General features: G+C 32.5%; 1 protein-coding gene across 1 annotated transcript; it reads right to left on the bottom strand.

Annotated features, from left to right (window-relative positions):
- Positions 1-9,943: 9,943 nt before the first annotated feature.
- Positions 9,944-12,647, bottom strand: LOC127734841 (toll-like receptor 7). Its single transcript, XM_052244871.1, has one exon. It carries the CDS (start codon positions 12,645-12,647, stop codon positions 10,137-10,139), a length of 2,511 nt encoding a protein of 836 aa, XP_052100831.1. The 3' UTR covers positions 9,944-10,136.
- Positions 12,648-13,475: the final 828 nt, after the last annotated feature.

The raw sequence follows: 13,475 nt of genomic DNA, 5'->3' as shown, positions 1-13,475 counted from the left end.
TAATTAATACACATATATGAAGTTAACATATTTATCTAATCATGGATCTGATCAACATATTTACATTGCATTACTGATAATCGCATTACAGAAACTGGTATCTATCATGGTTAACAGGCTTATAATAGAATTTACGAAAAGTGCATTGATTAGTCCAGTCTGCGGTGCGTAAAATAGTCGAAAGTGGTAAACCTTTACTATAAGCTTGAGAAACAGACGCTGATCTCACACTGTGAGGTTTAAATGCGGAGCAATATATACCAGCTACTATTATAAGATTCTGAGGGGGGGGCTGACAAATTTGATGAGGTCAGAATATTTATTTCCAACATAAAATGGGTCAGATAATTTATTTTCACTCAGACCAGGGCCAGAATATTTATTTTTCTGCTCATCCTCAAATTGACACAAAAACTGCCCCTCCTCGTCCCCCTCAGAATCAAATGTTCATCCCCTAAAGTAATTTAACTTTAACGTGGGACAGTGGTGTAACAGCATATAATATAAACAAACTATAAAAATCAGTTGAAAAGAGCATAACTCATCAGATCGATACAAAGGAGAAAGGCAAGTAACAAAAACACAGAACGGACGTGGCAGGGTGTTTATACATCCCCACAACAAAAAAGACACTGAGTACAGATCTGAGAGTACTCACAGTTACTGAAAGCTAGTTCAAGCCAATAACAACTACTAGTAATAAAAAATCTAAGTATCTAAACTAAAATATCTATCAGTCCACATCCAACATCCAATGGATTTAGTGTAAAGACGTCATTTACAGTCAGAGAAAATATGACCTTGTGCAATGCCAAATTACAGGTATCGACAGATTTTAGAACCGTGAATATGCATTTGTAACAATGAAATTTATTAGTTTGGTTTTAATTTATTGATAACAAAATCAATATTTATACCAATTAAACAATATTCAAAGATCTAATTACAGTTTTGAATTAGTAACCTTTTAGAATAAGTTTATTTAAAGGATTGATGAGTTTACCCGAATCGTATTTGAAAACTAAAGACTGAGCAAAACGAACTCCACCAAAAACCGGGGGGATCTCAGGTGCTCCGGAGGGGTAAGCAGAAAAAGAAAAAGAAAAAGACAAACAGACAAACAACAGTACACAAAACACAACATAAAAGGGTAAAGTTTTTTTGGTTTTTAAAGTAAGTAAGTAATTTGTGGTAACGAAAATCCTGACTTAATAACTCATTTAAATTCATAAATTCACTACAGACACAGGCATAACTATTTTGCATTATCTGTAAATATTGGAGCGAAGCTAGCCAACATTTTTTGAAACAAATTGAATATTTTGGCCAGAAAATTTATTTTCATGTGTAATAAGGCAAGATTATTTATTTTCACCTAAATGGAGGCCAGAATATTTATTTCGAAAATCTTAACAATATCATTCGAAAACTCTAAATTACGTATATCTAATAAATAAATAGACTGTAACCTTTGTGCTGTCAACAAAGACTATAAAGAAACACATTTCAAAGTTATACACAGCTAACAGTTCTAACTGACCGGGGCTATGGTATAAAAGGGAGACAGTTCAAATATTGGTCAGGGTTAAGAAGTGAGAAGCATTTTTCAAAATTTTAATTCTAAAATTGCTTTTTTCTTTGCTATTAAACTTGTGCAGTTGTCATAAACTCCGCTCCATCCCGTTAAAGACACATCTGATGTAATTATAAGTTCGGTATTTCTTACACGTACGCACTCAGTATTGCTGGTCTATATACTTTTTCGATCTAACAATTAATATCTTGCTTACACATTTCATTGAGACGGCATGTTGCGTCATAATTGCCTCGGTGTTTCCGTAACTGTTCGCTTTTTGTTATATGCAGTCTTTTGTGAAATAATTGGGCATACGGAACCCCGTATTCGCTTGCTACCATTTTTCCTATTAAAGTAGAAAATTCTCTGATAGAAATGTAATCTTTGCAAAAAAAAATTTTTAGTACATACTAAGTTCCTTGAATCTTTTTGTGCGAGACTTATATTGCCAACCGGCTGTGGGTAGACGAAATAATTACGATTGACATACCTGGTGAGGCCTGCTACTAATGATTCCGACAACAAAGGTAGGAGTGTTATACACCATTGTGCAGATAAATCAATTTAGATTTACGGCATAACAAGTTTTAGTGGGGTTGACAACCGAAAAATCGAGATATAACAGAAGTTCGCGACCGGGTGACATTTATCAAAAATGCGAGTTAAGTACCTTATGTTATTACTATACTATATATAAAAAATATTAATTTTCGCGAACCATTTAGGTCACGGAAATTCCAAAAATTCCCAAGAGTAAGGAGAGTTGTACAAATAATGTGAGTACATAGAACCCCGATCCAATCCATCTTTTATACAAATAGTTTATTATTCCCTGTTTTATATCTATTTACAGCATTCCGTTTTTTTATAATTCCTATTTAATTGTGCAAAAAACTGCATTAAAAATAGATATTCCCAAAGTTAAAATTCCGCTGATTGGTTGAACTACTGAGGTGATCCCTAAGATTCACAAACATAACTATAAATACATTTCATCCGCTGAAATGTAATTCTTACGTGAAGCTACTGTAAAGGTAATATATTAATCCCGATGTAATCTTCGATATCAAATGAAGCGGAAACTGTATACCAGAAGAAGAGAAGACACTGACAGATTGTTAAATGAACGTCTATATAATGTTGTTACATAAAATCCGATAGTGAGTAAGGATCTAACCCGCCATAAGGAAAATTCCATAAAGAAGAATTCTTCGACTTTGAAAACGGAGAATATTATCTTTTTGTTTTAAGAAATTCCGTTGAGCATTAATTACAATTCATTTGTATTGAATTTGGGTGCTGTTGACTTTTGTCGTTGAGAGCGGTAAGTAACAATCCCATTTCTTAGAAATGTAAACAATGGACAAAAATGTGATCCTTGACGATATGGGTCACTGACATTTTTCTCTGATTTTAATATCTAACCATTTAATAATTTCTGAATTATCTGTATTTGCAATATCTTTGTATATATATATATATAATATAGCTATAGTCTGCATGAACCAACACATTGAAAATATTATTTCAACAAACATGTTCAATACTTGAAGAAAAAAAAAACATGCAGTGAAATTTTTTGGCTAAAATACTCAGAAACGTGACGTCTATCCCCCCAAACCTGTCCTTTTTATAATTATGAACACTAAAACGCTCCATATGAAGCCAAAACATCTCCCTTTTTAGTTTTATGGAACGCTTAGTCATGTCCACCGTTATTAAATAGTGATTTGTAAACTAATCACTAATAAATGGCCTTATATTTTGGCAGTCACCATTACACATTAACACTGACAGCTACAATGTGGAACCCTTTCCCAATAGTATTAATTAAGGTATATAGGAAATTTTTTTCAGAGACAAGTGCCTGTGACCTGGTGGTAAGGTGTGAAATTGTAACCGATAACCCGTCAACACTTCTAGAACTGATTTATCACTCGTGATTTCAATTTTCAAGATTGTTTTTTACTTTACCAGCTCCAAAGTTTTCAGGAGTATTTAACAAGATATGAAATCTCACATTTAGTTCTCTTATCTAATTGTGTAATCTGACTAACCTGTGGAACTACAGTTTGTTTGGTTTGTGGAACTATTATTATTCATTCAACGACACAAACATAGTTTAGTAAGCTCTATCGTAGTCCAGAGCGAGGAATTCACGTTTTACAATGCGACTATTATTTTGCAAAAGTATGTCGCCATTTTTATACGACCGCAAATTTTTTTTTGCGTCGTATAATGCTATGTCGTCGTCGTCGTCGTCGTCGTCTGCGTCGGCGTCGTCCGAAGACACAATTGGTTTCCTGACAATAACTTTAGTTTAAGTGAATGGATCTCTAAGAAATTTTACCAGAAGGTTCAATACCACAAAAGGAAGGTTTGGGGGTTATGATACCAACAGTTTAGGAATTAGGGGCCAAAAAGGGGCCAAAAAGAAACATTTTTGTAGTTTCCGGACAATAACTTGTGTGTTAGTGTATAGATCTCTCAAAAAGAAATTGTACCACAAGGTTCCATATCACAAAGGTAAGGCTGGTATTGAGTTTGGGGGCAATTGCCCAAACGGTTCAGGAATTAGGGGCAAAACGGGGCCAAAAACAAGCATTTTTCTAGTTTCCAGACAGTAACTTGTGTTTAAGTGTATGGATCTCTCTAAAATTGTACTACAAGGTTCCATACCACAAAGTGAAGACTGGGATTAATTTGGGGGTAACTCCAAGGAGGAAGGGGATCAAAAAGTTTGGGGGGATTTGTTTTTCAATTTTTTTGGGGGTTCATATTTTTTTTCTTCAAAATTTTTGAAATTTCAAATGATTGCACAGTATTGCGCAATAGCAAGAAATCTTCAATTGTACAGTATTGCGCAATGGCACAGTATTGTTCAATACCACAGTATTGGGCAATAGAAAGAAATCTTCAATTGCACAGTATTGCGCAATAGCAAGAAATCATCAGTTGCACAGTATTGCGCAATAGCAAGAAATCTTCGATTGCACAGTATTGCGCATTAGCACAGTATTGCGCAATAGTAAGAAATCTTCAATTGCACAGTAATGCCCAATAGCACAGTATTGCACAATAAAACAGTATTGAGCAATAGCACAGTATTGCGCAATAGCAAGAAATCTTCAATTGCACAGTGTTGCGCAATAGCAAGAAATCTCCAATCATTATTGCACAGTATTGCGCAATAGCAAGAAATCTTCAATTGCACAGTGTTGCGCAATAGCATAGTATTGCGTAACAACAAAGTATTGCGCAATAGCATAGTATTGCTTAACAACAAAGTATTGCCCAATAGCACAGTATTGCGCAATAGCAAGAAATCTTCAATTGCACAGTATTGCCGCAATGCGCATTAGCACAGTGTTGCGTAATTTAAATTATTAATCAGTATCGCACGAATCAAATCAATACATGTATTTAAAGAGATGTTCTTTGTAAAACAAGTATAAATGCCTTCTGAGTCTCATGTTTTAATTACATAATAGTTATTGAAAAACTTGTCATTACCGTGATATATGGAATGACCACAGGACAGTTGTATTGACTAAGACAGCTATAATGACTGAGCCGTAGGCGAGGTCATTATCGCTGTCGCAGTCAATACCACTGTCCTACGGGCAGTCCATGTATCACGATAATGACCAGTTCTTCAATAACTATTATGTTTATTTCATTGAGGAACCAGGTTTTTAAAAATTCTCATACATTCAAATTGTTCAAAGCAAACTCGAGTTATTGTACGATTTCTATAGGAAAGAGTGAAGACCAGTCATAGTGATAACTATAAGTCACTGCCATTAAGTGCAACTTTTCAGTATATGGATACAAAATAAAGTTTTCTATAATTTTATAATAAACAAAAACATATGGTAAACAATTAAACCACTTCGATTGCGTTTTATTAAAGGGACATCACTCTAAACAGAGAAACCACGCCCCACTGGTCATTAACATGTAAAAGTCCGTTAACGACCGGTTTTCATGTCCGGTTTTCTGTTAAAGACCGATGGAATTTTTAACTGATGAATACAGAATGTCATGTGGCCCCTTGTTATCCAATAAGAGAAGCTAATTCGTAACCGATATGAAATAAATAACGTTAATGTATCTTTTAAAAAAGAATATAGATCATAGTTTGCACCGAAATTGTTTTCTCTACTGTTGTTGCGCTATTTATGACCGGACGGCTGTATTTAGAGAATTTCAGAATGGAGATGCATCTTTTACCGAGATGCTCTATCAATTGTCTGTATCTATTTGAAACTATAGGGTTATTTTGCTTATTTCTCAGTTTTGTTCTATAGTATTTTTAATATTATTGATGTTGATAATTTACCAAACTTAGGCAGGATATTTTAGATATAAATCGATATAATAAATTTTAAAACTACAAATAGGTACAGGTCTTATTAATGTGCCAAAAAGATCACAAGCTCGTACTCTGTAAATGCTGATGCATTAGATTTTACAAAAAGAGGTAGTTCATGCCTCTTTATAAGTCTTTATCAGTAGGACTAAATACTAGACTGTGTCAAGCTAGCCGTCGATATCAACCGGCGTTAATATTCTTGAGGCCAGCCTTCAATATATTCATGAGCCATCAATAATAATCATGAGATGGCTTGCGTTCGATGAAGTGTCGTAAGAAACTATCGATTATCATGTTAAGGATGTTCGCTACTCTGTCTCAAAATAACAAACTATTTAAAAGACTGTTATAAGTTGAAAGTATATGAATAAAGGAACTAAAAAAGCAGAAAAAAAATGAAGGGTCCGTGTGTATGTTTTCGAGATATAAGCCATTGAAAATTTGGCGGGAAATAATTCTCTCTAGACTTTTCATACATTTAACATTGGCACCCTTTTTCTTTACAAAATTATGAAAAAATAACAAGGATTTTATAGCATTTTCAAATATGGCTTTTTAAACTATATGTAATAAAATTATGAAAAGAAAAGTAGGGGTTAGCAGGGAAATTTTTTTAATGACAGTACATGGATAAAACCAGAGGATTCCGAATATCTGGCAAAAATTCAAAAACAAGAGGAGCGAACATCCTTAAAGTAACATTTTTTGTTTATATTTGATATTGTTTCAAACAGGCAAGTCAATGGGTGTCCTCTTCGAGGTCTGTTTTTACTTAATCAATTATAAAAAGGAGATATTAGTCTTCTGCAAGGTCTGCGTCTTTTAATAACATTTAAAATGAAAGTAAAAAAAAAAAAAAGGGTTTATGCTTCTTCAAAATTCTATGATAAGTGAAATAATGTAAACTGAAACAACAATGAATAACAGGATGATTAAATATAGAAATTTAACGAATACTTTGAATAAAGAAATTGAACGAAAGAGATGAAATATGCATTGTTTACTTTTTACACATTGTGACTTGGATGGATAGTTGTCTCATTGGCACTCATACCACATCTCTTATTTATAATTATGAATCTTGAAAACGGGACATTCCCCCGGACAAATTAAATAGAACAGTTCGTATAAATATCTCTGACTTCTCGAAGTATTTAAATATTTTACAGTTATACATTACACGTAACTGAAAGAGATTGAAAAGGAATTAATTGCCATATGGGTATTCCATAATCTGTTCGTTATCTACACATATAGTCCCATCTCTAAAGTAAATGCGATCGTTTATCTTCCATTTTCAACAGACCAGACAAACAGAAAGTTTTACAATTAAAGAAAAAAGAAGAAAAATAATAACCGACAGTTACTTTTTCAATGACCTTTCATTATTCAAAACTACGGAGACCAATCAGAGTCTTAACAAAATCAGGTTATTACCATTCAGAGGTAGGCATTGCGTTTAAAATGGCCCATATAACTTAAAACCCTAGACCCGAACGAGTGTGTCAGCAAAGGTTAGGGGGAGTACCCTAGTATATCACAAAGTCGAAATGTGAATTGGATGACCTTGTTTATATTCATTGTCTGCTAATAAAGTACATGAAGTAATTGCTGATCGTGAAAGAAGAAAGTAATATCTTTTTCAAGTTCATTTGTTTTTTTCTACTTATCATGCATTCAATTTTTTGGGTGTATTAAAGGGCAATTTTAACAAAGTTTTGGTGCGTTGTTGTTTGGTTCAATATTGCTAGATTTTTCCGGATTGATCATTTATATTCATCTATTTCCACGCATTCTTATTTTTTGCCGCGTAAAAATTTACTTTCACTTATGTACACATTTGTCTCCTGCATTTTCTGTTGCAGAATATCCCAATATAATGCATATCTCCTATGGCCAGACAGATATACCAAAAAAAAAAAAAAAATGCTAGATTTTTTATTTTGTTTATCTTAAATTTAAACACTACGATGACATCTGGATTTATAGATAACTGTCATAGATTGACTGCATTCGTATGTGTCTTGAACAATCTGATTTCTAATAATATGATTGGCTAACAGGTAACACATCTGACCCTCTAAGATGACATTTTTTCAAAGAAAAATCACTTTTTCAAAAAATTAGTATCTTATGAAATACTAGTAGGTTTCTCCAAATTATAATTTTAACGGAACATTTCGTTTTTTAAGTTTATTGGGGACCTGAAAACAAATATAATAAGAAAAACTACTGTGGATTCATTTATTTTCGTTTCTTAGTGGGTAAAAAGAATCAGCGAATTTAGATTTTGAACGAAGTATAAATTATTAAATATCTATGAAAATGCAATTCTATCTCAGTCAAAGATAATTAATACCCACGACAATACATGGGAGTTTTGAACGGAGCGCGGCAACCCGACTTCTCTTTCCTTGCAGAATTTTTTTTCTGAGTAATAAACATATATCTTAGGTGTTCCAAAGCACCATTTTTTTATTTGGTCTTTCTATAAATTATTTGGAAACTTGAGGTGACATGGTTACTAAAGCTTATAAACAGGAAAAAAATGAAAGGAAAACTTGATTGGTTTACTCTGATGATGGTTGTTATCTGATATGCAATGACATATTATGTGAAATTTTCACTGTAGTACTGAACAGGATAAAACTTTACTCATGCCATGGATTTCTTTATTTGAAACAAAGATAAATTCTGCACATTTTTTTGAAAAATGACAAGTTAACAAAGACTTATAGGGGAAAACAATGATGGTATTACTCCCCCACCACAAGTGTATCGAAAAAAGTATAACAAACATACCGGTATATTCAAAAAGGGGAAGTCCATTAAAGCTGACAAAATCAAACTTTATCAACCAACGGAACGAGTAAAAACAACTGTCATATTCCTGAATGCGTTTTTAATTTTCCATAGAGTTCGGTATTTTTGTTATTTTAATTTTTTTTTGTATGTCAGTTGTTTCTAGTTCCGTTATATTGATAAAATTGGGCGAGCAACCTAAATAGTCATAATGTTAGTGAGACAATAATTGGGACCAAGCAGCCAACACGGTGTAAACATATATCACAGACTAACAACACATCCATCTGACTTTAAAATTAATGACAGTCACGGTACCAATTTTACTGCACATGATGCGAATTGCGATAACTAATGTCTTAACGGAGATGCTCTAAGCCAAAATATTTCAAAATCCAAAGCTTAATGCAAACGTCGTAGAGCTGATAGAACCAAAATGTACTAGAACAGAGCCAAACCCAGGTAAGACATCAGAGCAATGCATGGGTAATAAAATACACCACTTATATAGTACTTGAAGGTAAATCCAGAGTGCTCCGGACACATGAAATTTATAACGTGTCGTTTTCAATTTTTAAATAATTTTATTTTGTAAAGCCAAAATAACCATAAGCGTTAACACAAACATAGCTCACATCATTATTTTAGAAATCGAACAGGAGTTTATGCTTTGATAGGGATGTTGCTCATATCAAAATACATAATCTGATTGAAATTCAGATCTATCGTAACTCGCTTACTCGTCGAAAACGATAAATAGATTGATCAAAATATAAATGAAAAGATCTCAAAAAATGAAGGTTTAAAACAATTTGATTAAGAGAAAATTAAAACAAATCTGAACACTGACGGACTAAGGTCTTATAAATGTTTGACGAGTGTTGTTTTATAGATTTATAGTCGATTGATGTCGAAATCAAGCTGCCAAAAACGGGTTTATAATACGATTCCGTTTTACCATAATACTAATCAATTAGTCTAATATGACGTCCTTATTACGCTTTGTAAACAAAGCCGTGTTCTAATTAACACGAAATATGTTTGACACATGCGCACAAACTGACTGTTTGCATTCTCGTTATTTTCATTTTTATCCTTATAATATATATATATATATATGTTAGTAGCTTACATAAAATTCTATTATATATTGTTATTAAAACACGATATATTTACCCTGCTATTAGATTTTAAACTTATTAAATATGAAAATGTAATGTACATAATTCATGGGGAGGAAACTGGAATAGCCAAACATTCCTAAGGTATTTTCGCACGCTTCCACCTAGAAAAATACCGTATTTGTCCTATTAGAATCGAAATAAACGAGAATTATTTTTTGGTCAAGTGTTGTGCGTACTCATATCGGTGTCAAATGTTTAGCTAAAGCCAATCACTGCTAATCCACTTCTTCAGTATTTGCCATGTGACATCAAGGTCATCACAGTTATTTGGCCATTGAATAAAAATTACATAATTCCAAATATTAGCAAGTTCAACAGGAATGTCTTTTATAGTCATGTCTTTTGATATGACTATAATGTTTTCTATGTTTTTCATCCTTATTTCATGCTTCACTCTTTCAATTTCGAACAGACAGTCATGTGAGGTTTTGAATTCTGGAGTAAGTAAAAATATAACATGTCTGCTACTTTCAATGCTCTCTGCCTCTGTATCAAAATATGACTTTCCGGGTAAAAAGTCGCGATCTTTTAAGCATATTTTTAGTTTCCACTCGTTCTCTAATTTTGGAATAAGACAACTTGTAATCCAAGGTATGCAGTCCCCGCCATATGAAACGAAAACGTCATAAGTGTAACTTTTACCATATTTTTTTTCAACTATTTTTCGGAATTTGCGGTAGAAAAATACAGCTATATTCCATCGTTTACTGTAAATTATTAGTAAAACAGCACCTATAATACTGGTTCCCAACAAAGTTGAAGAAACTGTCAGCCATATTGAATTTCGGCAGTGGGAAAATAAATCATGCATCTTTTCATATGCTTCGAGTACAGTTATCACGGTACCGTTTAAAAGTGTACATTTGAATGATCTGTTGTCTAGATTTACTTTGGTTTCTTGTATCCACTTGATAAAATCCAAATTATCACATTTACATTCAAATGCATTGCCATCAATATATAAGGACAAACCATTTTTTTTGTTCATTGCATCCGCCCAAACACGTGTATCATAATCTACTGTTGAAAGCAAGTTATTGCGAAGGTCAAGTGTTTTAATAGTACTACAAACAATGATCTCAGTAGGAACGGACTGAAACAAATTTTGAGACAACTGTAATTCTGATAGATGATCCAACTCAAGAAATAAATCATCTGGCAAAATCCAGAGTAAGTTTGAAGACATATCCAAATGTTCGAGATTTTTCAATTTTCTGAAAAAAGCTATGAATCTTTTAAAAAACATATTATCCAAAGGATACATAGCATATAGCAAATTAGCACTTCTCCACAATAAAGTTTTCACATTAATGAAACTTACTAGCTCTATTTGGTACAGTGCTGCATGGAAATGGCCATCTAAGACTAAAGTTTCAGTTTTGTATGAAGCATTTCCTTCGAAAAGAACAATGTTATTTGAATAACTAAAAGACACATCAAGGTAAGTCAAATTGCTTCCGTGAAGATTCATGAAATATCTTAGGATATCATCGCATAGTAAATTACTTAAAATCAATTTTTCTAAAGAACGTGGCAAAAATATGACGTTGTTAGAAGAAGGATAATTTTGTTCGTTATTATGATGAAAATCATTTTCTTCCAGCCTATATCGCACTGGAATAAAGGAATAGTCAAACGTTTGCAATACGATGGATTTGTTAAAAAATGTATTCAGCTCATCGATTTGTCTCCCATTAGTAAATGCAAATCTATTTCCTTTAAAGTATAAATGTTTTAAACATTCTGGTCGATCAAATGACAATAGCGAGTTTTCTTCAAAATCCACTATCCCGTTGTCGGATAAATCTAAAGTTTCTACACAAATAGTTTTCAAATATCTCATCATTTCTTTTTTGATTGTTAACACAAACGGATATTCTTCATTATCAAACATTGGACAATTGAGACCTCTTAGATTAATTATGTCCAAAGTCCTGCCATTATAAGATGACAGCATACTTAAAGCCTGTTTTAAATGCATGCATGATTCTTCAAAATTTAGTTTGGCAATATTTGGAAAAGGGGAAAGAGCGTTATCCTCAACATGTAAAAAATAATGAAGACATCTAGTCAGTGTTAATTCTTCTAGATTTAAAGAAAAATTTTCAAATGTGTTTTCTCGCAGATATTTCAAAAAGCAACGATCGAATATTAACGATTTCAGGTTTTGTAAGTTTTTAAAACCTTGTCCAAAATCTGGATAGGGAGCCAGATCTAAAGCCAAATATACTATTTTTTTTAAAACAGCAAATGCTTCATCAGGGTAACGGTACACATCGTTGTTATGTTCTTGTATATTCCGTTGTATGTCTAAAATGGTCAAATTTTCAATCGGTAAAAATATTTTGGGTGTGTAGACAGTTAACAAATCCAAAGTGTTGTCCGACATATTCAAAATATTTAATCGATTTAATCCAAAGAATGCATTATCCTCAATTTTATGAAGTTTGTTTTCAGCAAGCGTTACTTTTTGTAAAAATCTGTATCTTTTAAATGAGAATTTGCTGATAATTTGAAATTTATTTCTCCTCAGATTCAGAACGGTTATGTCACGGGGAAGCGTCTGCGGAACTTCGCTTAAGCCTCTACTACTGCAGTCAGCTACCTTAACGAATTCTTTTGAATCTTCTGGATCTGCAATGTTGCACTCTTTGGTACATACTAAAGAAAGTGACATGCAAAATATAGGCACAATCTGATATTTACACATCCTAATTATATCTTTTAACATAATTCGCATAAAATAAGTTCAAACAAAAATATAGTTTTCCCAATCTACTTGTAGTATCCTGTTCCTCTTTGCTATCAGTGATTCAGTTGTAGTCATATAACTGTACTTATTAAAACGGTCTGTCAATACTTAGTAACATAAACTATGTAATGATGTCTACTTAAAAAATCCAAGTGTAACTTGTACAAAAATATTGCAAATGTTTTCCATTTGAAATCTTTCAACTCGTCGTTATTTGCAGAAGCAAACCCTGTCCTTAAGAATCAATAGATATTATAACTTCCTGTTTTTGGTAACTTGACAAATAAATGTTATCTATCGTACTGATATCAAAATAAATTTGTAGTTAGAATAAAATCAATATAGAATCATATGTTCAAGTTATTATAAAAACCAGTGGTGATCTCTTACATTTTTATGTATAGCAATTTGACAAAGTTGATATACAACTTTGAGCTTTATTTTTAAATCGGAAATTGCTTTTAAATGATCAATACAACAAAAAATAAAAGTAAAAAAAAAATTAAATGCTATTTCGTCAAATATCATTTAAGATTTGAATGCTTCCTTTTATAATTTTATTGGGTTGTAAAAGTGTCGAGTGAAGCACATTTTGTATAATGCGCGGAAGCGCCTCTGTTGATAAACAAAGAAACTACTAAATAACTAATGTTCCAACTCCATTGGACAAAATTGACTTTGATGTATTTGGTTATTGTTTTTGTCCACGTGACACTTACCAAAGAGGAAATCCTAGATAATAATAGGTCTGTTTTATGTTCCTTTGGAATTTCAACCAAAGATGAA

The sequence above is a fragment of the Mytilus californianus genome, unplaced genomic scaffold (assembly GCF_021869535.1).
Source record: "Mytilus californianus isolate M0D057914Y unplaced genomic scaffold, xbMytCali1.0.p SCAF_3, whole genome shotgun sequence".
Taxonomy (NCBI): Eukaryota; Metazoa; Mollusca; class Bivalvia; order Mytilida; family Mytilidae; genus Mytilus; species Mytilus californianus.
This window is presented reverse-complemented; position numbering and strand designations above follow the sequence as displayed.